Here is a 22,995-nt window from a genome sequence, read left to right as displayed (position 1 = left end):
TAAGAATCGGGGCGAATAACTGTTACCTCCATCCTGGGACTTACGCTCTTCCCACGGCGTGGCCAGGGAGGGGAACGTTTTCGGATCGTACTTCTGAGCATTAAATTGAGCCCGAGAACGCTTAGAGACTGCTGGCGGCTGGCCGCCAGCGAGAGATGATGTACCACGCTTCATTGCGGGTCATCCGCCCTGATGCCACCTACTCCGACCAAGGGCCCTCCCCACGGGTGCCACCCAGCCACAGCAAAGGCCACCTGGCAGGATGGCCGTTGCCGGGAGTCCTGATACCCCAGGAGGATAGGCATCTACTCCTTGGCATACGTGGGGAGTTAACGGCGCAGGCATCAGTAGAGCGATCCCTGTGTTGTCAGGGGGCTACAACCAAGAGGGTACATGGCGGCCCCACCACAACGGACTGGCTACCGTGCTGGATCTTAGGTGCAAAACTGTCCAAGGTCGTCGCCGCAGTTAAAAGAAACACTGCAGAGGGCAGCGTGGTAATCGCACCCAGGGACGTATCCCCGCCCTAAAGATCGAAAACGAGCGGGACACCATGGCAACGACGTGAAAGCCGGCCAAAAGGTCTAATTGCACGACGGATACAATGCACCACGTAAGGCGCCCTTCCCCAATTGGCTCGCTCTTCGGAATAATTTAGAAAGATGGAGGTCAAACCCGAGAGGGGACCATCACATAAGGCCAAAACATGTGAGACTCCTTTTAGTCGCCTCTTACGACAGGCAGGAATACCGCGGGCCTATTCTAACCCCCGAACCCGCAGGGGGGATTTCATAGGTAAAATCTCATAAATGTTCGTAGGGCAAAATGAACCAAGACAATGGTTACACAGTGCTATTTTTCATGTTGGTACTTCTGGCATATGTTAAGCCTACAGTTATCATCGGTGCAAAAGTGAACTAAATCCAATGATAATGGCAGACCAAGATTGAGAAATTCACAAGTCAAATTACAGCGATGTTGGCGTGTGGTTTCATGATTTAAGTTCCATCCTCTGTACAACCAAGCACACACTGTATGTTGTTGTTGTCTTCAGTCCTGAGAATGGTTTGATGCAGCTCTTCCTGCTACTCTATCCTGTGAAAGCTGCTTCATCTCTTAGTACTTACTGCAACCTACATCCTTCTGAATCTGCTTAGTGTATTCAACTCTGTCTCCCTCTATGATCTTTACCCTCCACGCTGCCCTCCAAGGCTAAATTTGTGATCCCCTGATGCCTCAGAACATGTCCTACCAACCGGACCCTTCTTCTTGTCAAGTTGTGTCACAAACTCCTCTTCTCCCGACTTCTGTTCAATACCTCCTCACTAGTTATGTGATCTACCCATCTAATCTTCAGCATTCTTCTGTAGCACCACATTTCGAAAGCTTCTATTATCTTCCTGTCCAAACTATTTACCGTCCATGTTTCACTTCCATACATGGCTACACTCCATACAAATACTTTCAGAAACGACTTCCTGACACTTAAATCTATACTCGATGTTAACAAATTTCTCTTCTTCAGAAACGCTTTCCTTGCCATTGCCAGTCTACATTTTATATCCTCTCTACTTCGACCATCATCAGTTATTTTGCTCCCCAAATAGCAAAACTCCTTTACTACTTTAAGTGTCTCATTTCCTAATCTAATTCCCTCAGCATCACCTGACTTAACTTGACTAAATTCCATTGTCCACGTTTTGCTTTTGTTGATGTTCATCTTATATCATCCTTCCAAGACAGTGTCCATTCCGTTCAACTGCTCTTCCAAGTCCTTTGCTGTCTAGACAGGATTACAATGTCATCGGCAAACATCAAAGTTTTTATTTCTTCTCCCTGGATTTTAATGCCTACGCCGAACTTTTCCTTTGTTTCCTTTACTGCTTGCTCAATACACAGATTGAATAAAATCGGGGAGAGGCTACAACCCTGTCTCACTCCCTTCCCAACCACTGCTTCCCTTTCATGCCCCTCGACTCTTATAACTGCCATCTGGTTTCTGTACAAATTGTAAATAGCCTTTCGCTCCCTGTATTTTACTCCTGCCACCTTCATAATTTGAAAGAGAGTATTCCAGTCAACATTGTCAAAAGCTTACTCCAAGTCTACAAATGCCAGAAACATAGGTTTGCCTTTCCTTAATCTTTCTTCTAAGGTAAGTCGTAAGGTCAGTATTGCCTCACGTGTTCCAACATTTATCATCATCATCATCATCATCATCATCATCATCATCATCATCTAACACTGATTATGCCTTTCAGCATTTAGTCTGGAGCATAGCCCCCCTTATACAGTTCCTCCATGATCCCCTATTCAGTGCTAACTTTGGTGCCTCTTCTGATGTTAAACCTATTACTTCAAAATCATTCTTAACCGAATCCAGGTACCTTCTCCTCGGTCTGCCCCGACTCCTCCTACCCTCTACTGCTGAATCCATGAGTCTCTTGGGTAACCTTGCTTCTACCATGCGTGTAACATGACCCCACCATCTAAGCCTGTTTCTACGGAATCCAAACTGATCTTCCCCGAGGTTGGCTTCTACCAGTTTTTCCATTCGTCAGTATAGAATTCGTGCTAGTATTTTGCAGCTGTGACTTATTAAACTGATAGGTCGGTAATTTTCACATCTGTCAACACCCGCTTTCTTTGCGATTGGAATTATTATATTATTCTTGAAGTCTGAGGGTATTTCACCTGTCTCATATCTTGCTCACCATATGGTAGAGTTTTGTCATGACTGGCTCTTCCAAGGCTGTCAGTAGTTCTAATGGAATGTTGTCTACTCCCGGGGCCTCGTTTCGACTCAGGTCTTTCAGTGCTCTGTCAAACTCTTCATGCAGTATCTTATCTCCCATTTCATCTTCGTCTATATCCTCTACCATTTCCATAATATTGTCCTCAAGAACATCGCCCTTGTATAGGCCCTCTATATACTCCTTCCACCTTTCTGCTTTCCCTTCTTTGCTTAGAACTGGGTTTCCATCTGAGCTCTTGATATTTATACAAGTGGTTCTCTTTTCTCCAAAGGTCTCTTTAATTTTCCTGTAGGCAGTATCTATCTTGCCCCTAATGAGATAAGCTTCTACATCCTTACATCTGTCCTCTAGCCTTCCCTGCTTAGCCATTTTGCACTTACTGTTTATCTCATTTTTGAGACGTTTGTATTCCTTTTTTCCTGCTTCATTTACTGCATTTTTATATTTTCTCCTTTCATCAATTAAATTCAATATTTCTTCTGTCACCCAAGGATTTCTACTAGCCCTCGTCTTTTTACCAACTTGATCCTCTGCTGCCTTCACTACTTCATCCCTCAAAGGTACCCATTCTTCTTCTACTGTATTTCTTTCCCCCATTCCTGACAATTGTTCCCTTATGCTCTCCCTGAAACTCTGTACAACCTCTGGTTTAGTCAGTTTATCCAGGTCCCATCTTCTTCAATTCCCACCTTTTTGCAGTTTCTTCAGTTTTAATCTGCAGTTCATAACCAATAGATTGTGGTCCACATCTGCCCCTGGAAATGTCTTACAATTTAAAACCTGGTTCCTAAATCTCTGTCTTATCATTATATAATCTCTCTGATACCTTCTAGTATCTCCAAGCTGCTTCTATGTATACAACCTTTTTTCATGATTCTTGAACCAAGTGTTAGCTATGATTATGTTATGCTCTGTGCAAAATTCTACCAGAGGGCTTACTCTTTCATTTCTCTTCCCCAATCCATATTTACCCACTACGTTTCCTTCTCTCCCTTTTCCTACTCTCTAATTCCAGTCACCCATGTCTATTAAATTTTCGTCTCCCTTCACTACCTGAATGATTTCTTTCATATCATCATACATTCTGTCAATTTCTTCATCTGCAGAGCTAGTTAGCATATAAACTTGTACTACTGTGATAGGCATGTGCTGCGTGTCTATCTTGGCCACAATAATGTGTTCACTATGCTGTTTGTAGTAGCTTACCGCACTCCTATTTTTTTATTCATTATCAAACCTACTCCTGCATTACACCTATCTGATTTTGTATTTATAACCCTGTATTCACCTGACCAAAAGTCTTGTTCCTCCTGCCACCGACCTTCACTAATTCCCACTATATCTAATTTTAACCTATCCATTTCCCTTTTTAAATTTTCTAACCCACCTGTCCGATTAACGGATCTGACATTCCACGCTACGATCTGTAGAACGCCAGTATTCTTTCTCCTGATAACGACATCCTCTTGAGTAGTCCCCGACCGGACATCCGAGTGGGGGACTATTTTACCTCCAGAATATTTTACCAAGAGGATGCCATCGTCATTTAACCATCCAGTAAAGATGCATGCCCTCGGGAAAAATTACGGCCGTAGTTTCCCCTTGCCTTCAGCCGTTTGCAGTACCACCACAGCAAGGCCGTTTTAGTTAGTGTTACAAGGCCACATCAGTCAATCATCCAAACTGTTGCCCCTGCAACTACTGAAAAGGCTGCTGCCCCTCTTCAGGAACCACGTTTGTCTGGCCTCTCAACAGATACCTCTCCGTTGTGGTTGCACCTACGGTACGGCCATCTGTATTGCTGAGGCACGCAAGCCTCCCCAGCAACGGCAAGGTCCATGGTTCCTGGGGGTGGGGGGTATGTTGTATACTTAAAATTATATAAACTTGGTTAAAAAGGTGTGAAATGTTCTCTTGTGTATTATTATATTAGGTTATAGTCAAACATGAAAGTGAAACAACTGAAGGAGGGTGTGCTATGCTAAATTTGACAACTATTAAGAGAAGTACACAAAGCTGTCCACTAAGATATGTTTCCAAGTGATTATTACAACAATTTAATGTTAAGATCATCAGTAATGTAAGCAGTTGGCTCAGCTTAGCATATGACGGGCACTAAAGATTACTGTTAAATTAAGTTTTACGGAACTCGTTTGGATGCTGATTTGGGAAATGAAACTGAATTCATTGTGCCAGAAATCCTTCATTCATTTTTGTTATAGGAGCCACTATTGACAAAAGAATAGTCCCATTAGGAGGCTTTGGCACTACATTCTTTATTTGATGTTGCACTAATAGCAAACAGAAAACACAATCTACAGTTGTGTCACAATTGTTATATGAAAATCAAACAATGGAAAATCCAGGATGGAATGTAACAATTTATGAAAAGGAAAGTTGCTATTCACCATATAGTGGAGATTGTGCTATCGGTGACTCAGCATTCCGCTGTATGATGAGTAGCAACTTTCCTTTTCATTATTAAATGAAAGTTTTCAAAACTGAGTATATGTTTCAATTTGCATTATCACAAGAAAATGGTGATATATTTTAAATTAAAGTCAAGTCTGTAATTGCAAGTAGTGAGATTCCTGAAACTGTAAAGGCTCTTGCAAAGTAAACATAAATGAGCTGCATTGTCAACAGATTGACCATTGCAAGGTTAATATTGGGAGGAAGACAGAACTGTAACTGTGTTTGATCTATGAAAGAACTTCAATTTCTTAAGTGCCCTCCAGTATTGTGTACTGCAGACAACTTTCTTACTTCAATGTAACTATTCACCCCCTGGTATCAGGGGGTAGCAGGCAGATGACCTGATGAGATGCAATGTTGTATTTAAAGCACTTTGATTTTAAGCCCACAGAAGAAACTCTAGTACTTTCACACTCAAGTTACCCAAAACAGAAGTGTCAAACATTTAGCCATCCTACTGCAAGCTAGTTGAATACCCTCCCCACCAAATAAAAGAGATCATGCAATACATTTTTTATCCCAGACAACAGTTATCTGACCAATGACAATTACTTCAGTCACATTCAGAGCAAGATGAGGCTACCAACAAATTTTACCGTTTACTTTAAGTTTTGTGTGGCGGACACAAAAGCGATGATTCCTTCAGCTCTGACAATTAAACGTCAGTTTTTATAAAGAGAAAAAAGATGAATAAACTATAGTCATGATGCACATAGGAAGCATCAGAATCACCAAAGAGAAGCCCAGTATATTGCAGTTAAAGTATAAACAAAATGGGAATGTGGAACACTACAACGTGAGGTTAACTAAACAAGATGTCAGGTAGCTGAGCTTCACAACATTGGCCTTAAAGTGTAACAGAGGAAAAGAAGGCAGACAACCAATGCTATGCTCCGGTGTCCCTTTTCTTCATGATTTTTACAAGAATTTGCCAAATGTGGATGATTCCAGTGAGGATGTAACTTAAGTAAAAGTCCTCAAAATTCTATTGAGAAAGCACACGACATCTCTCAATATCACACAACATATTTCTTAGTTGAATGAAGCATGACAGCTGTACAGGTAACATCTATGACAATTTTTACTGAAGTTCCTCGTAATGACATTTTTTTCTGGTCTGTACTAAATTGTTTTCTTTGAAAAGCCAATAAACTATACTGAATGTATGTCTGGAGTTAGCTGTCATTTACTATCCTTAAGATCTCCACCTGATTCTTTCTGGGGTTCAGTTTTAGAGCTGAATATGCAGTTTGTTGTCTCTTCATTTCAGCATTTGATCCTTGATATTAGAATATTTGGGAACAGTTTAAAAGAAAGATTACAAGGAAATAACTAACACAGCAGTTCCTGGAATACTGATATGTCCAACATCTCTCACCACCTGTCAGATTTGACTTGTGGCATGAACCACATGCAGGCATGCCAGGCACCACTATTTCGTGCTTTGAGTGGTGTCCTAAATATAATACAAAATCACGAAAAAAAAAACAAAAAAATTACCTGTTGCGAAAAGATTGTGTATGTTAAGAAGTGTAAGCTACTTTAAATTGACACTGTAATTAATTATTTAATGTTACAACCATAGATTAGGAAAACTAGACACAATTTCATTTTTTAGTCTGAAAATCTTAAATCCAATACAGCTGATTCAAAATATGATACATGTTTGACATTCTTCTCTACAGTGAAGGTAAAAGGTTAAGGCCTTAAAAACAACAACAGGGAACCCAAAACTGATACATATATGTAAGTGGGATTTTTCTGTGGAGGATGAAAAAGGCATTTTTCTTTTGAATTACTGTTATTTATATATGGTCGATTGATTTAAGAGGGGCAAAGGGACCAAACTACGAGGTCATCGGCCCTTTGTTCCTAATAAAACAATGCCGCAAGTGTGAGAATAAAACAGACGAGACATAACACAAAACAGAAAGAAAGGAAAAACCACAAGAACGAAGGAAAGGCGAACACTAAAAAGAACAAAAGAGACAAGAAAACAACAGAGAGACGTAAGAAACGGAGAGTAAAACAAGGAAGCAGATTACCGTGGCCAGCCGACCACGAAAAGAAGGAAAAGCCAGCCACCCTGCAACACATTAAAACCTATACCCTAAAGGCACTAGGATGGAGGAGACAGAGGGACAAAGGACACGAGTTAAAACTCAGATTGAATGATGAAACCCACCCTCACAGATGAAACGTAAAATCAAATCAGCTGATGAGGTGTTGTCCATTAAAATCAATGAAACGAGTCCGGCAACCGAAGATGAAGTCGCAGGGCAGCCACAGAAAGGCAGAGCAGAAGAATAAGAGCCACTGTCAACCAGGTGCCGCACCAACACTAAAGTGGGTCTTCACGGTGCAGGAGGTAGCCGTGGGTCGCCCAAGCATAGCCAATGCGGAGTCGGCAGAGAACTACCTAGTCCCTGCGAGAGGCCATCTTGGAGGACTTCCACACATTCGCGGTCCCCTTAATGGCTCGCAGTTTGTTGTGTGTACTGAGATTTTGCCATTGCGTCTCCCAGAGCTGAAAAACCTTGCTGTGTAATCATGAATGCAGATCAGTTGCACTGATACCCATCTCCAGAAATGGTTTCCGTGTAGCCTGTTTGGACAGCCTGTCAGCAAGTTAATTTCCTGGGATTCTGACATGACCATGGGTCCAGACGAACACCACTGAACGGCTGGGCCGTTTCAGGGCGTAGATGGGACTCCTGGATGGATGCTACCAAAGGCTGACAAGGATAGCACTGGTCAATAGTTTCCAGCCTGCTCAAGGAGTCAGTACATAAAAGGAAAAACTCACCAGGGCATGAACGGAGATACTGAAGTGCATGAGAAGTGGCCACCAGCTCTGCAGTGAATACACTGCAGCCATCAAGTAGGAATGCTGTACAATATGGCCGCTGTGAACGTAGGCAAAGCCAACGTGACCATCAGCCATAGAGCCGTCAATGTAAACATGTCGAGAATTGAGAGGAAGTGACAGCGGAGAGCCGCGGGGTTACCCGAGTCCTTAGGGGCATGTGAAAGGTCCAGACAAAGCTGCAGCAGAGGTGTACACCATGGAGATTTACGTGAATTGACCGCAAGTAGTGGCGGTAAAGGGAAGGACTTCAGTATGGAGAGAAGGGACTGCACACAAACCGTAATTGTTAGCCACGACCTGCGCAACCAATGCGGGAGATGGACTGCTGCAGGTGGGAAAAGGAGACGGTAATTCTGATGCTCAGGAGAACTATGAATGTGTGCTGCGTAACTGGCGAGCAGTTGTGCACATCTGATCTGCAATGGAGGTACCCCAGCCTCCATGAGTGCGCTGGTCACCAGACTCGTCCAAAAAGCTCCTGTCGCTAGTCAAACCCCGCAGTGGTGCACAGGGTCAAGTAAATGCAATGCTGAGGGTGCTGATGAACCATATATCACACTCCCATAGTCAATTCGGGATTGGACAAGGGCTCTGTAGAGCCGCAGCAGCATAGAGCGATCTGCACCCCAATTGGTGTTGCTCAGGCAACGGAGGGCATTGATGTGCTGCCAGCACTTCTGCTTAAGCTGACAAAGTTGAGGAAGCAAAATCAATCGTGTGCCAAAAACCAGTCATAAGAATGTATGTGTCTCCACTACAGTGAGTGGACAGCCATGAAGGTAAAGTTCCGGGTCCAGATGAATGACATGACGCTGACAGAAGTGCACGACACATGACTTTGTGGCTGAAAACTGAAAGCTGTGGGCTACAGCCCATGACTGCGCCTTGTGGATGGCTCCCTGTAGACAACGCTCAGCAACATGAGTACTGGAGCAGCAGTACGAAATGCAGAAGTCTTCTGCACACAGAGAAGGTGAGATGGAGGGCCCGCAGCTGCTGCCTAGACAGTTAATGGCCACTAAAAATGGAGAGACACTCGATACAGAGCCCTGCGGGACTCCATTCTCCTGGATATGGATGAAACTATGGGAGGCACGAACCTGGACACAGAAAGTATGGAGAGACAGGAAGTTTTGGATAAAAACTGGGAGCGGGCCCCGGAGACCCCACTCATACAATGTGGCAAGGATATGAAGTCGCCAGGTTGTGTCATATGCTTTACGTACGTCAAAAAAGACGGCAATCAGGTGTTGCCAACTGGAAAAGGCTTTTCGGATGGCAGACTAGAGGTACCCTGGCGGAAGTCGCCCTGACATGGGGCCAGTAGGTCATGTGACTCCAGGACCCAAACCAACCGCTGACATACCATACGTTCCAGCAGCTTACAAACAATGTTTGTGAGGCTGATGGGCCGATACCTATCCACATCAAGCAGGTTTTTACCAGGTTTGAGCACTGGAATGCTGGTGCTCTCCCGCCATTGCAATGGAAAGATGCCACGCACAAGATCCAGTTGGAGATGATGAGATGTCGCTTGTAGTCAGATGAGAGACGTTTAAAAATCTGGGTGTGGATCTGGTCAGGCCCAGGAGCTGTGTCGGGGCAATCTCTAAGGGCACTGAGGAGCTCCCACTCTGTAAATGGGGCGTTATAGGATTCACCGTGGCATGTAGTGAATGAGAGAACGTTCCCTTCCAGCCACCATTTGAGAGTGTGAAAGACTGGGGAGTAATTCTGCAACACAGAGGCTCAAGCAAAGTGCTCAGCAATCGCATTTGCATCAGTAGCCATTTATGGTAACACAGGGAACACCTGTTGGGGTCTGGTGCCCGAAAAGATGTTTGATCTTTGCCCAGACTTTGGAAGGTGAAGTATGGCACCCAATGGTCAAGACTTATCTCTCCGAACACTCCTGTTTCTGTCGTTTGGTAAGTTGGCGAGCGCAGGCACAGAGCCGTTTAAAGGCTATGAGGTGCTGCAGGGAAGGATGCCGCTTATGCCACTGTAGAGCTCACCGATGTTCCTTAATTGCTTCAGCGACTTCTGGCAACCACCAAGGGACTGCCTTACACTCGTGCACCCTAAAGAACGAGGGATATTGTTTTCGGCTGCAGAAACAATTGTCGTAATCACCTGCTCAACCATCACATCGATGTTCCCATGTGGGTGAGATTCAATGGTGACAGCAGAGGTGGAAGTTTCCCAGTCCACCTTGTTTAAAGTTGACCGGGGCAGGCATCCGTGGGGCTGACGCTGGGGCAGTGACAGGAAGATGGGGAAGTGATCACTATCACAAAGTTCATCATGTGCTCTCCAGTGGATAGATGGGATAAGTCCTGAGCAGTAAATTGAGACATCAATGGCCGAGGAACTACTATGAGCCACACTGAAATGTGTGGTGGCCTCAGTATTTAAAGAGGCAGAGGTCAAACTGAGACAGTAAAGTTGACATCTCTGCCTCTGCCAGTAAGCATGGTGTCACCCCACATGGGTTATGGGCATTGAAATATCCCAAAAGTAGGAAAGGTTTAGGGAACTGATCAATCAGCGCAGCTAATACATTCAGGGGTACTGCACCATCTGGAGGAAGATATACATTGCAGACAGTTATTTCCTGTGCCTTCCTTATTCTGACAGCCACAGCTTCAAGAGGGGTTTGAAGGGGCACAGCATCACAACAGGCTGAGTTTAGGACATAAACTCCACCTGACACTCAATTATAGTCACTACATTTCCTTTAATATCCGTTATACCCGGGGAGGGCAAGGGTCTGCATTGCCGGGAACCAGGTTTGCTGGAGGGCACTGCAGATAGCAGGTGTAAAGCTTAACAGTTGACATAGCTCAGCCAGACGGTGGAAAAAGCCACAGTAATTCCACAGGATGATGATATCATGAGACTGGGAAGGCACGGAAAATTCAACGAGGCAGTTTACACCTCTGAGTCACCTGCCACCACTGACTATTGCCTGAGCAGTCTGTATCCACTGTGTCTTAGGGTCTGGCAAGATCCAGGTCCTCAGTGGATGCCAAAATCTACAGCCCCATTCTCAGACACAGAGCTTGTAGGTAGTGGTGGTGTGGGTGCCACCGCAATTTCCTAGGGCTTAGGAGTTTTCTTTTTGGATTTCTCTCACTGCTCCTTGGGTTTCCCTGGCTGGGAGGACTTCACTTGCTCGGTCTCCGGCCCTGAGGATGAGCGTGAAGCCCTAATGACCAGCTGCTTTTGGACTCTTCAGCCACTGGCATATGTCCTCTTTCCCCCTAGCAGAAACCTGGGAAGGGAGTGACTTAAGAGGCCCCTTCCTAGCGAGAGAAGCCGAAGAAGACTCAGGCTTCTCTGGCTTAAAAGTTGGGACTGACATCCCCGATGGTTTGCACGCGGGGAGGGGGGGGGGGGGGTGTTGCTCCTGAAGTAGGTAGTGCAAGAACACAGGAACATCAAGGGGTTTGCCCCCACCCACCACAACCACCACAACCACCACAACCACCATCAAGGGGGCAGGTGTAGTCTTCTGACTCAGAGGTGATGGTTGGCAGAGCTGATGGTGCCAGAGCTGTTGTAGCAGCAGTGTAAGACGATGCCATACGCACAGGATGGAGGCATTCATAGTTTCTCTTAGCCTCAGTGTAGGTCAGTCTGTCCAGTGTCTTGTACTCTATGGTTTTCCTTTCTTCTGGAGTATCCTGCAGTCTTAGAAGCAAGGAAAATGGTGCTCTCTGTAGTTGACATAGATGGGAGGTGGGGCACATGGAGTATTGGGATCTGACGGGCATCTGCAATCTTGACATGTGATGCTGGAAGTAAAGCAGCAAGACATATGGCCGAACTTCCAGCACTTAAAGCACCGCATCGGGGAGGGATATAGGGGCTTTACATCACAGTGGTACATCATCACCTTGACCTTCTCGGGCACTGTATCACCCTCTAAGGCCAAGATGAAGGCACCGGTGGCTACCTTATTATCCATTGGACCCTGGTGGACATGCCGGATGAAATGTACACCTTGTCACTCTGAACTGGCGTGCAGTTCGTCAGACTGCAAAAGAAGGTCCCTCTGAAATATGATACTCTGGACCATAGTCAAGCTCTTATGGAGTGTGATGGTTACAGAAACATCCCCCAGATTGTCACAAGCGAGTAACACCTGTGACTGGGCAGAGGATGCTGTTATGATCAAGACTGACCGAGATCTCATTTTGGTCAAGCCCTCCACCTCCCCAAAGTTGTCCTCTAAAGGCTCAACAAAAAACTGAGGCTTCATTGTCATGAAAGATTTCCCATCAGCTCTCCAACACACAAGGGGCGAATAAGATCTGCTGAATCCTCAGCCTGACATTTCTCCCACGGTGTGGCCTGGGAGGGGAACGATTTGGGTTCGTACTTCTGTGCATTGAATTGAGCTCGAGAACACTTAAGAGACTGCTGGTCTTTCACCACCAGCAAGAGATGATTGACTATGCTTCATCGCATGTCATCCGCCCTGATGCCACCCACTCGGACCAGTGGCCCTCCCCACGGGCGCCACCCAGCCGCAGCAAAGGCCACCTGGCAGGATGGCATTGCCGGGAGTCCCGATGCCCCAGGGGCATGGGCATCTACCCCTTGGCATAAGTGGGGAGTTAACGGCGCAGGCATCTGCAGAGCGATTCCTGTGTGGTCAGGGGGCTACAACGAACAGGGTACAGGGTGGCCCCACCACAACGGACCGGCTACCGTGCTGGATATCAGGTGCAAAGAAGTCCATGGTCATCATCTTCATCTCTCTTGGTCTCCCTCTGCAATTTTTACCCTCCACACTGCCCTCCAATACTAAATTGGTGCTCCTTGATGCCTCAGAATATGCCCTACCAACCAATCCCTTCTTCTAGTAAAGTTGTGCCACAAATTTCTCTTCTCTCCAATTCTATTCAATACCTCCTCATTAGTTATGTGATCTACCCAACTAATCTTCAGCATTCTTCTGTAGCACCACATTTCAAAAGCTTCTATTCTCTTCTTGCCTTAACTATTTATCGACCATGTTTCACTTCCATACAAATACTATTATTGAAAGTCTAATCTGAACAAAACAACATACTCTATGACGACCACCAATATCAACTAATAATTATGAGCTTCAATTAACAACTGAACACACAAATTCTAAAAAAAACTAATTCAATACCACTTTTTCCCCACACATCTCAATGAAAATTATGTGCATAAACACTCATACTATCTTATATAACAAAAACCAAAAAACTATAAAAATGTACTTACCAACTAAATTCATCTGAATTCTAGGCTGGTATATCAACCAAAAAAACAGAATGACAAACATTAATGCAACCTGACAAAGAGGGGGTAAACAACCTGGGAGGTATATAGAGGACAGCCAGTATGGTGGAAAGGTCAGTTTGGCAAACTGGAACTTGGGAGGTGGGAAGGGAATAACAAAATCAACATGAACTAGTCACCATCACAGTGGTCACCATGTGGTGACCATTTTAAGGAAGGGAGCAAGGGAGAGGAAGTAAGCAAAAGATCCATGGCAGAGAAAGTGCCATAAGCAACACTAAAATGGGTAGAGGAACCATCACAAGTTGTGATCCACGACTAATCGATCTGTAAGGAGGAACCGACACTAGACGAAAAAGCACTGCCCTACAAGAGGTGATTGGTATTTAAGTCCCCAAGGATGAGGAAGGGAGGGAGAAGTTGCTGAAAGTTGGCAACTAGGTCAGTGGGCATAGGTGGCCTGTCAGGAGGGGGAGAGATTGCAAACGGTGACCATAGATTCTAAGTGGACCCGGATGGCAGCCACTTCCAATGTGGCACAAAGGGGGACCCATCTAATAATGTCTGTATGGACCAATGTGGAAACACAATTAGAAGCCCTCAAAGGGCCAACCTGGTTCCACGACTGCTCACCGAGTGAGTATCAGTAAAATGAGATTTCTGGAGTATGACACAAGCTGCAGAGTACAAGGTGACAGTAGATCCATTACAGTTCCATTGAATAAGAACGGAATGAGGATCCAAATGGGAGGTAAAATAAACCAAAGCCAGACACACTGTCGGGGCACCATCCGTCACCAACAAGGATGGGGTGACGTCCATAAACAAAAGGTCAGATTCAGGTCTTGGCCAACTCCGGGGCCTTGTCCTAGTACTTCTGTTTCCTCCTCCTCCCCCCCCCCCCCCCCCCCCCCTCTCTCTCTCTTGGAGCCTCACTCTAGGATGGATGATCAAGGGACTTTTACTCATACATCTTCGTTTCCTTCTTATAAACTGAGCAATATGTGGAGCGTGGAGAGTGATGGTCATGACAATTAACATAATGAATGGGGGAAGACAGGGGCTCCCCTCATGGAATAGGTGCCCACATTCACCGCACGGATGGGCCACTGTACAGTGGAAAGACCTGTGCCTGAAATGCAAACACCGAGAACACCTTGTGGGTGGAAAGACATACAGGTTTATACCACAGTTGTAACACACAACCTTGACCACCTCTGGGAGTGTCTCCCCTCAAATCTCAGAATAAAGGAGCCTTTATTTACACGTTTTCCTTATGGCCTTTTGAACATGCTGAACGAAATTAACTATCTGCTGTTCCAGACTGGCCCTTAGTCCCTCATCAGTTCTGAACAACAGAGTGGACAGCAGAAATAGTTTGATCAACAGTAAACCCGACAACCTCTTACTCAGAGTCCACTTTCACAATAGCATCCTTGACAGGTTCCATGAAAAACAATGGCTTGGTGGCTTTGAAAGTGTTTTCCATCAGTACTGGGGCAGACCAGGTAGCGGGGAAAGCGTTTACCCAAGCCAGCAAGCCTGGCCCTCCTCCCAGTGTGTAGCCATGCAATGCAAGGCAGCAGATCATAAGAAGCAGCATTAGAAGATCCATTGTCAACTAAAGAGATAGCCACAGAACAACAGTCTTTTGAAGCATACTGCATTTCATACGCAAAGTGCCCACCCAGATACACCTCACTCCGATCAGCGGCTCTCCCCTTGGGCACCAACCAACCATAGCAAAGGTCGCCTGGCACGGCGGCCGTTGCTGGGAGTTCAGATTCTCCAGAATCGGAAACAACCACGCCTAGGCAACAGCTCAGAATATCCTAAGTGTGATTCCCATGTTGTCAGTGCCTCAATCAAAAGGATATGTAATGACCCCACCACACATCTGGCCACTGTGCTGGTTATAGAGCATTTAAGAATAACGGCATTGAGGAACAGATGGAATAGGCAGTAAGCCCACATGCCAAAGACGCTAGCTATGGTGGTGTTCTGCAATTGGCTCACACTACAGAGAGAAAATTTAGAAGGGGAGGTCAAACTCCAAAAGGGGACCAAAAACACTGAAAAGGAAAGATGAATGAGAAAAGACAAGAGAAATTAAAACCAGAAAAATAGCAGAAACCAGGAGGAAATCTGGGCTGATGAAAGTAAGGACACAGAAGGGAAGGAGATTGTGGGGAGGGTAGGAGCGAGGATAGGGCTGAAAGGACATGGGAAAGGAAATGCAGCACAGGAAGTACAAAAGAGCCGCAACAGCTTGGCGCCTTGTGTGTGGCAAGCATGAACCCATGAGCCCTCTAGGAAAGGAGCGGGAAGCACCACTCTAAATATGATATCAGAACACTCAACCCCTGAAGCAACAGCCCTTTCACATCCAGGTTCCTACTGCACCAACTGCATCACTGCCTTTCCAAATGAAGGCTCTCAATTTCCATCCTGCAAGATATCAAAGTTCCCACTCTGAGCAATCAAATACTATGTGGGATTGCAAATTTTACACTAAACTGCTTAACTAAGCTTTTTTTCTTCAAGGAACAGTTATTTTTATTTTACGTTGGAACAAAAGGTGCATTTGCGTGTAGACCTAACAGCAGTATTCACACAAATGACACACCACATCAACTGCCAACAAGCCTACTTAAACTTTGTAGTCTTGTCTTCTCTGCCCACAGAAACCGCTAAAATGTTGTTGGAATAAGTGGTATAAGAATCGATCCAGAACACCTCACTGCTTTTTAAATCAGAAAGACAGTGTCTAGAATATTCCAACAACATGGGAAACAGAAGCTAAAAAAGGGACTGTCCCATTTTCTTTACGAGACAAATTCCAGCCGGCAGGTGTGCTTCTACTGTTCACTGACAATTAAATTAAATTATTCTGCACTGTCTTTCTTTCATACACAGTGATGTTGAGTGATCCGAGTTTGTCAGTTCATCACACCATGTTTAAAGTAAAAAGCTCTGGGCTCATGTGCAATAGTACGATTGAAACTGGATACAGTCTTTCTTTCTTTCCTTTTACAATTTTTTCTTCTTTTGTTTTGACTGTTGGATGACAATTTTGTAAGTGCATTAACATGAATAACAGTGGGGGGGGGGGGGGGGGGGGGAGGAAACCCACAAAGTGCAAAATTAAGTGGGACGGCATTTCTGAAATTATCAAAGGAATAGTGAGAACGAGAAGCCAATGTTCTAAAAATGTTTGGCAAAGTAGATAATTTTTTCACAAAAAATGTTGCTGGTTTGACTTCCAGTTCAAGTAGTACAGATGATATTTCTGGCACTGCAGCTGTTGTAAAAGAAGTAAATACAGACAAAACAAAAACTAAAAATGATGAAAAGCAAACTGTTCCTGATTTCGAGTTTCACGAAAAACTAAGTGTCGAGTCAGACATTACAAAAAGAAATAACCTTGTTAGTGATCATCTTGCAGAATGGTGTGTTAATGAAGCAACAATCGACGTTCTCTTATAACATGGTATTAATCAAAATTATAACAGTTATTTTTCTAACTCATGATCAATAGATGATAAAATCAGATATCTGAACAAAAATGTATTTTACCATAAACTTTTAAATGGTGAATCAACTTTTGGTGATTTTCCAGTGTACTCTAGTATAGCACCAGTGCTGTTTTTTTTAATGCACCATGTAAATTGTTAGGAGGTAAGGCCGCGATTGCTACTAATGGTATTGCAGATTGGAAAAATATTTCTAATATTTTATCTCATCATTACAATTCACTTTAACACAATAATTCTGAGTTATCACTCTTAACAAGGAAAAAGTCACTTTGAACAATACATAACCATTTTGAGTCATGTATTGAGACAGAAAAAAATGTATTGGCGCAGTGTGTTTAAAAGGGTGTTTGTACAAGTGAAGAGGCTAACAAGTCGTGGATCTCTTCTACGTGGATACGTTGAAAGGTTCCATTCATTACATAATGGCCAATTTATGTCTCTTGAACTTACAGCTGAATTTGATCCTTTTTCACAGAGCACATTGAACGACATGGAAATCCAGGGCAAGGACATACAAATTATCTTTCTCCAATGATCTGTGATGAAATAATAGAGCTTCTTTCTGAACGAATAAAAAGAATTATTGTAAGTGAAATAAAACAGGCAAAATATTTCTCTATAATAGTAGATTCTACTGCAGACATTTCATATATTGATTAATTATCTAATTCATGACGACAAAGAAGCATACTCTTAAGAAATTTTTCTGACTGGAAGGAAAAAATTTAGAGTCTAAACATTTCTCCCAGTACTCGACAACTTGTACACCAAGTTAGTGATGAGGAAGGAAAGCTGTTTGACTACTCCACAGTTTTTGGTAACATTAAGAAGTTCACCTGACAATATTGCTGAATGTGCAGCAAAACTCTACGCATCATAAGAAAGATTTATATCCTATGTTCCCTAGTGAATGTGTACATTTCGTAGAACTTTTGAAAATTTCTGAGATTAGTGATATACCAGTCGAAATGAGTAAATTTTTATGAAAAGAGAGGTTACAATCTGTGTTTCCAAATGTTGCCATTGCTCTTGAAATATTTATATGTATGGCACTTACAAATTGTTCGGCAGAATGCTCATTTTCGACTCTTAAAAGACTGAACTATGAAGATATGATCAAGGAGTTTTCTGCCGTCAAAGCCAGACAAAATCTTTGCTGTCTGGCGAGTTCGTTTATTTATTCATATTAGTTTTAAAATTTTAAGATTATAATGTGTTTTTTATTACAACTACGATTACATTCATTCAATTTACAAACTACATATTATCTGTTGTTATACAATTGCCAATGGCAGAACGTGGAACTAAACCACCTTTACATGTAGACGTGACCGAAGGCACCCAACAATACTAAAGAACACCCTAATGACCCATGCCACTCCGCACTGTACAGTCAAGTCGTGCTGATACTGTAGCATATTACAACTAATATGTATTCTTGGTGTCGGGTGAAATGTATAGTTATCGCAGAAATATATACCTTATCGGTGAAATCGCTCAAATGAAAATGTGTTAATAAATAACGTAGTTCAGTTCTATCGATAAAGACTTAAAAGCTTTGCTAATACCGTTAGAAAGAGCTACGGTGAGAGTAGTAGCTGCAGTACAAAACAGTTCAGCCCTGGATTAAAGGTATTGCGTACACTTATTATGCAGCATCTAGCTGCACAGCCCCTAATGCTTTACACGTTAATTATTAAATTATAAAACAAATTTGATTTTTCCACACTAATCTGTAAAACTATGTAATAGCGAATCTAGTTATGTGTGTGTTTGTCTTTAGTTATTAGTTCATGCACCAAAATCTTTTATTTCATTTTCATTTCTTACGTTTTCCTACAGATTCGTATATTAATACCGAACCTTTTTTTTTTACCAAGTCATTAGATAATAAAACAATTTCAATTTTAATTGTTAACACATCTCTGTAAAAGTACATATTAATTACTAATGTCTGACACATTCCCTTCAATTTTTAGATCGTAACACAACTTTATTTTCATTTTCACCGGTTTTGTGTAAAAGAACATATTAAAAGTGAATGTATAACAAAAATCCATTGTCTCCTACATGATCTGCTGAATTTTTTGACGATAGAATAAAAGTCATTTTCATTGTGTTCATTTCTGTTGTCTTTCAACAGAAGAACGTGTTAATACGATGCAGTTTTAAGTTTATCTGCTGCCGTACACCAAATACAGTTTAGGAAAGATACTATATTTTGATTGAGCGCGACTAGATCGCCGACGTGTCCTTCAGAACAACACATAGCAGAGTACGGAAACAGCTCAGCTCACAGCACTCGCAGCCAAAACAGCAATTGTGAAGTGATCTGGTAATAGTTATTATTTAACTGTTTTTTTTTTGGGGGAGGTGGGGGGTTGCATATAATATGACATGCCTCGGGTGCAAAATTTTTAAATTCGCCTCTGTCCTGTCATTTATAAACTTTGAACAAACCTCCCTACAAACATGAAACCAATCTCACACCTGTCTCATGGGCATAAAATGCAACTGATAAGCAACATCAGTAATAACAAATCAACAAAATAATATCCTGCCTAGATTCCTCAAACCAGGTATCTATCCTAACCTACCTCCAAATACTGTCACAATGACACCACCATAAACTCATTCCTGCTGGAGGTGTAGCAACTATTTGTCTATTCATTAATTCACCACCCTGTTCACACTTCAAAATTCCACCATGAGGCCATATTAATGCAGATATTTATCATGGTAATATTACCACCCATAGCAACAACTAATGCACAACTTGTTTAATTTCATTGTAAGTAGCAACAATCTAAAAGTTTAATTTCTAACCATTAACAACACAGTGACTTAACATTTCCAAAGCGAAACACAAATCAGTAGCTAATGACTAATGACATTACAACAACTTGCTGACAAGCCAAAAAAAACTTCCAGTAACCTACGTCACTAAGTCTAATGCCTCACTAACATACAATTCCCGAACACAGGCACTCAGCCCTAGAAAGCACTAACAGACAAATGTAATCCCCACACACAAAGCACTTCAAATATGCTTTGCAAACATGACATCACGTAACAACATATGTCGCACATCAAAGCCGACAGGTGGTTCTGCACGGATTGGTTTACTCTGTAACTCCTTATGGTACCCAATCATATCTGCTGAATCAAAAATTTAATACACACCTGCTTTTGTTGGCTACGCTGCATTTCTTGCATTTGAGCTCTTTCAACTTCAAAAATAACAGGAGCAAACAGGATTACTGAGGAACTGAAGAACAGCCACGTTGCAACTCGCCCAAAGCTGTAAAGACCTGTAATCAAAATTATGGATTACAAATGGTACATAAATCTTTTCCTCTTATCAAATATACAACACTGGCAGTATTTAAGTAGATTAAAAATGTTGAATTAAAAATATTACAAAATGCAGTAATTATAAACCTTTTATTCCCTGATAGGTCCCAGTGACCAGAGAGTATGTAATATTACGAACACTCTCTGGAAACATTTCACCTAGGCCCATCAATCGTTCAGCCAAAGTTTCATCAAGATCCTGAAATAATAATAATAATAATAATAATAATAATAATAATAATAATAATCATGTGTCAGACTTAAGACTTAATAAGGAAATAGAAATCAACTTTTACAAAATTAACAAAATATGTAACTACAGTAATAACTTTCTTCCAATCACTGTGCAGCAAAAGACAAGGCAAGTGGACACAACATAACGGGTTTTAATTTTAAAATTTATACTTTACGTAAGACAAGGCAATGAAATGTTGATATGCACAGTTTTTTGTGACCACAGCCAAACACTTAAGCAATAGTGGAAGTGACATCCAGAAAAGAGGAAATGCAAGCTGAAGGAAACACACACACACACACACACACACACACACACACACACACAAATCTGCAGAAGAAGAAGAAGAAGAAGAAGAAGAGGATGATTATGAAGGAATGAGGGAAGGAAGGAAAACATGCAACGGAAGATAAAGGGAAAAACAAAGTTGACTGAAAAAAAAAGTAATGTGGCAGAAACAGAAGTGGAAGAGCAAGATACTTGTGATAGGAGCTGCTGGAAGATACTCTCATGTATTCAGAGAAATGAGAAATTGAACAGTATGGCACTAGCAAGACGGCAGAGGAGACAGTCAGTGCTTGAAGTGGAAGGATCATTTCTTTGAACTGTAAATGTGTTGCAGGATGCAACCAGGAAATCATGCTACTAGTGCCTATTGGCAACACTTTCACTGCAAATTTAGCATGTCAATTCCAGTACGTACCAAGCAGTGAAAACAGAGTATCAGTGTCGATAATTTATTTGTGGTAAGGCAGGGAATCCCAACTGTTGCTCAGTCATATGACATACGTAACATTGAACTGCTGTAAATATCTCTGACATGTGGCTAAGTGGTCTACTAAGTAGGTCCAACCCACTGTTGGGGTGGTGGTCTACAGAACAACGAATGGTTTGATGCATCTCTCCACAGTAATCTATCCATGCAAGCCCCCTTCTCCAAATAACTACTGCAACCTACATAAATCTGAACCTGTTTTAGTATTTAGCTCAGTCAACGAACACCAAAATATGTAAGCTGTGCAAAAGTGCGTGTAGTTGTAGGGGAGACTGCTACGAACAAAAAACTAGAAATCTTCACGAATGGGATGTGAGTGTATGGGTAGGGCACCAGGTGTACAGGCCCCTTAACAGTTTTTTCTTTAATTATTAAAGAAGAGTTAATAATTAACACTATGGCTTCTGCCCCACCTGTTTACCTGCACATAAATAAAACTACATTACATTTCCCACAAAGGGGTACCATTTGGATGGAAAAATCACAGTTTATTAGAAATAGTGGCTGAGTGGTACAAAATTCATATTTTCTGTTAAATGATATTATGAAAAGGAAAGTTGCTACTCACCACATAGCTGAGATGCTGAGTCACAGATAAGCACAACAAAAACAGTCACAAAGCTTTCGGCCATTAGGGCCTTCATCAACAAATGACACGCACGCACGCAACTGCAGTCTCTGGCAACTGAAACCACAGTGCGAGCAGCAGCACCAGTGCATAATGAGAGTGGTGACTGGGTGGGGGTAAGGAGGAGGATGCGGTTGGGAGGGGGAGGGATAGTATGGTGGGGGTGGTGGACAGTGAAGTGCTGCAGATTAGATGGAGGGCAGGGGAGAGGTGGGAAAGGGGGGGGGGGAGCAGAAAAGGAGGGAAGTAAAAAGACTAAGTGTGATGGTGGAATGACGGCTGTGTAGGGCTGGAATGGGAACAGGGAAGAGGCTGGAAGGATGAAGACACTGACTCACGGAGGTTGAGACCAGGAGTGTTACTGAAACATAGGATGTATTGCAGGGCAGTTCCCACCTGCACAATTCAGAAAAGCTGGTGTTGGTGGGAAGGATCCATATGGCACAGGCTGTGAAACAGTCATTGAAATGAAGACATTCTTGCTTGGCAGCATGTTCAGCAACAGCATGGTCCACTTGTTTTTTTGGCCACAGTTTGTCGGTTGCCATTCATGCTGACAGACAGCTTGTTGGTTGTCACATAGATTGCAGCACAGTGGTTGCAGCTTAGATTGTACATCACATGACTTGTTTCACATGTAACCATGCCTTTGATGGGATATTTTTGATGGGATAGAGGATGATTGTGACCGGACTGGAGTAGGTGCTCGTGGGGGGATGTATGGGACAGGTCTTGCATCTAGGTCTGTTACAGGGGTATGAGCCATGAGGTAAGGGGTTGGGAGCAGGGGCTGTGTAAGGATGGACAAATATATTATGTAAGTTCGGGGCAGTGGAATACCACTGTGGGAGGGTTGGGAAGGATAGTGAGCAGGACATTTCTCATTTCAGGGCATGACGAGAGGTAGTAAAAACCCTGGCAGATGTTCCAATCCTGGGTGGTACCGAGTTACGAGGGAAATGTACTTCTGTGGCCAGATGGTGAGACTTTTGGAAGTGGTGGGAGACTGGAAAGATAAGGCACGGGAGATTTGTTTTTGTGCAAGGTTGGGAGGATAATTACAGTATGAAGGCTTCAGTGAGACCTT

At 43.0% G+C, this 22,995-nt stretch overlaps 1 protein-coding gene across 2 annotated transcripts in view; it reads right to left on the bottom strand.

Moving 5' to 3' along the window:
• Positions 1-22,995, bottom strand: part of LOC126164518 (mitochondrial import receptor subunit TOM22 homolog) — a 68,893-nt gene that overhangs the window by 27,319 nt on the left and 18,579 nt on the right. For both annotated transcript variants that reach the window (XM_049920247.1, XM_049920246.1), the window contains 2 exons: positions 20,358-20,469; positions 20,100-20,227 (listed from right to left, as the gene is read on the bottom strand). In XM_049920247.1, the coding sequence (XP_049776204.1) occupies positions 20,100-20,227; positions 20,358-20,469 (240 nt within the window). The remainder of the gene's footprint in view (positions 1-20,099; positions 20,228-20,357; positions 20,470-22,995) is intronic.

The sequence above is a fragment of the Schistocerca cancellata genome, chromosome 1 (genome assembly GCF_023864275.1).
Source record: "Schistocerca cancellata isolate TAMUIC-IGC-003103 chromosome 1, iqSchCanc2.1, whole genome shotgun sequence".
Classification (NCBI taxonomy): Eukaryota; Metazoa; Arthropoda; class Insecta; order Orthoptera; family Acrididae; genus Schistocerca; species Schistocerca cancellata.
Note: the sequence above shows the minus strand (reverse complement) of the source record. Positions and strands in the feature narration are given on the sequence as shown.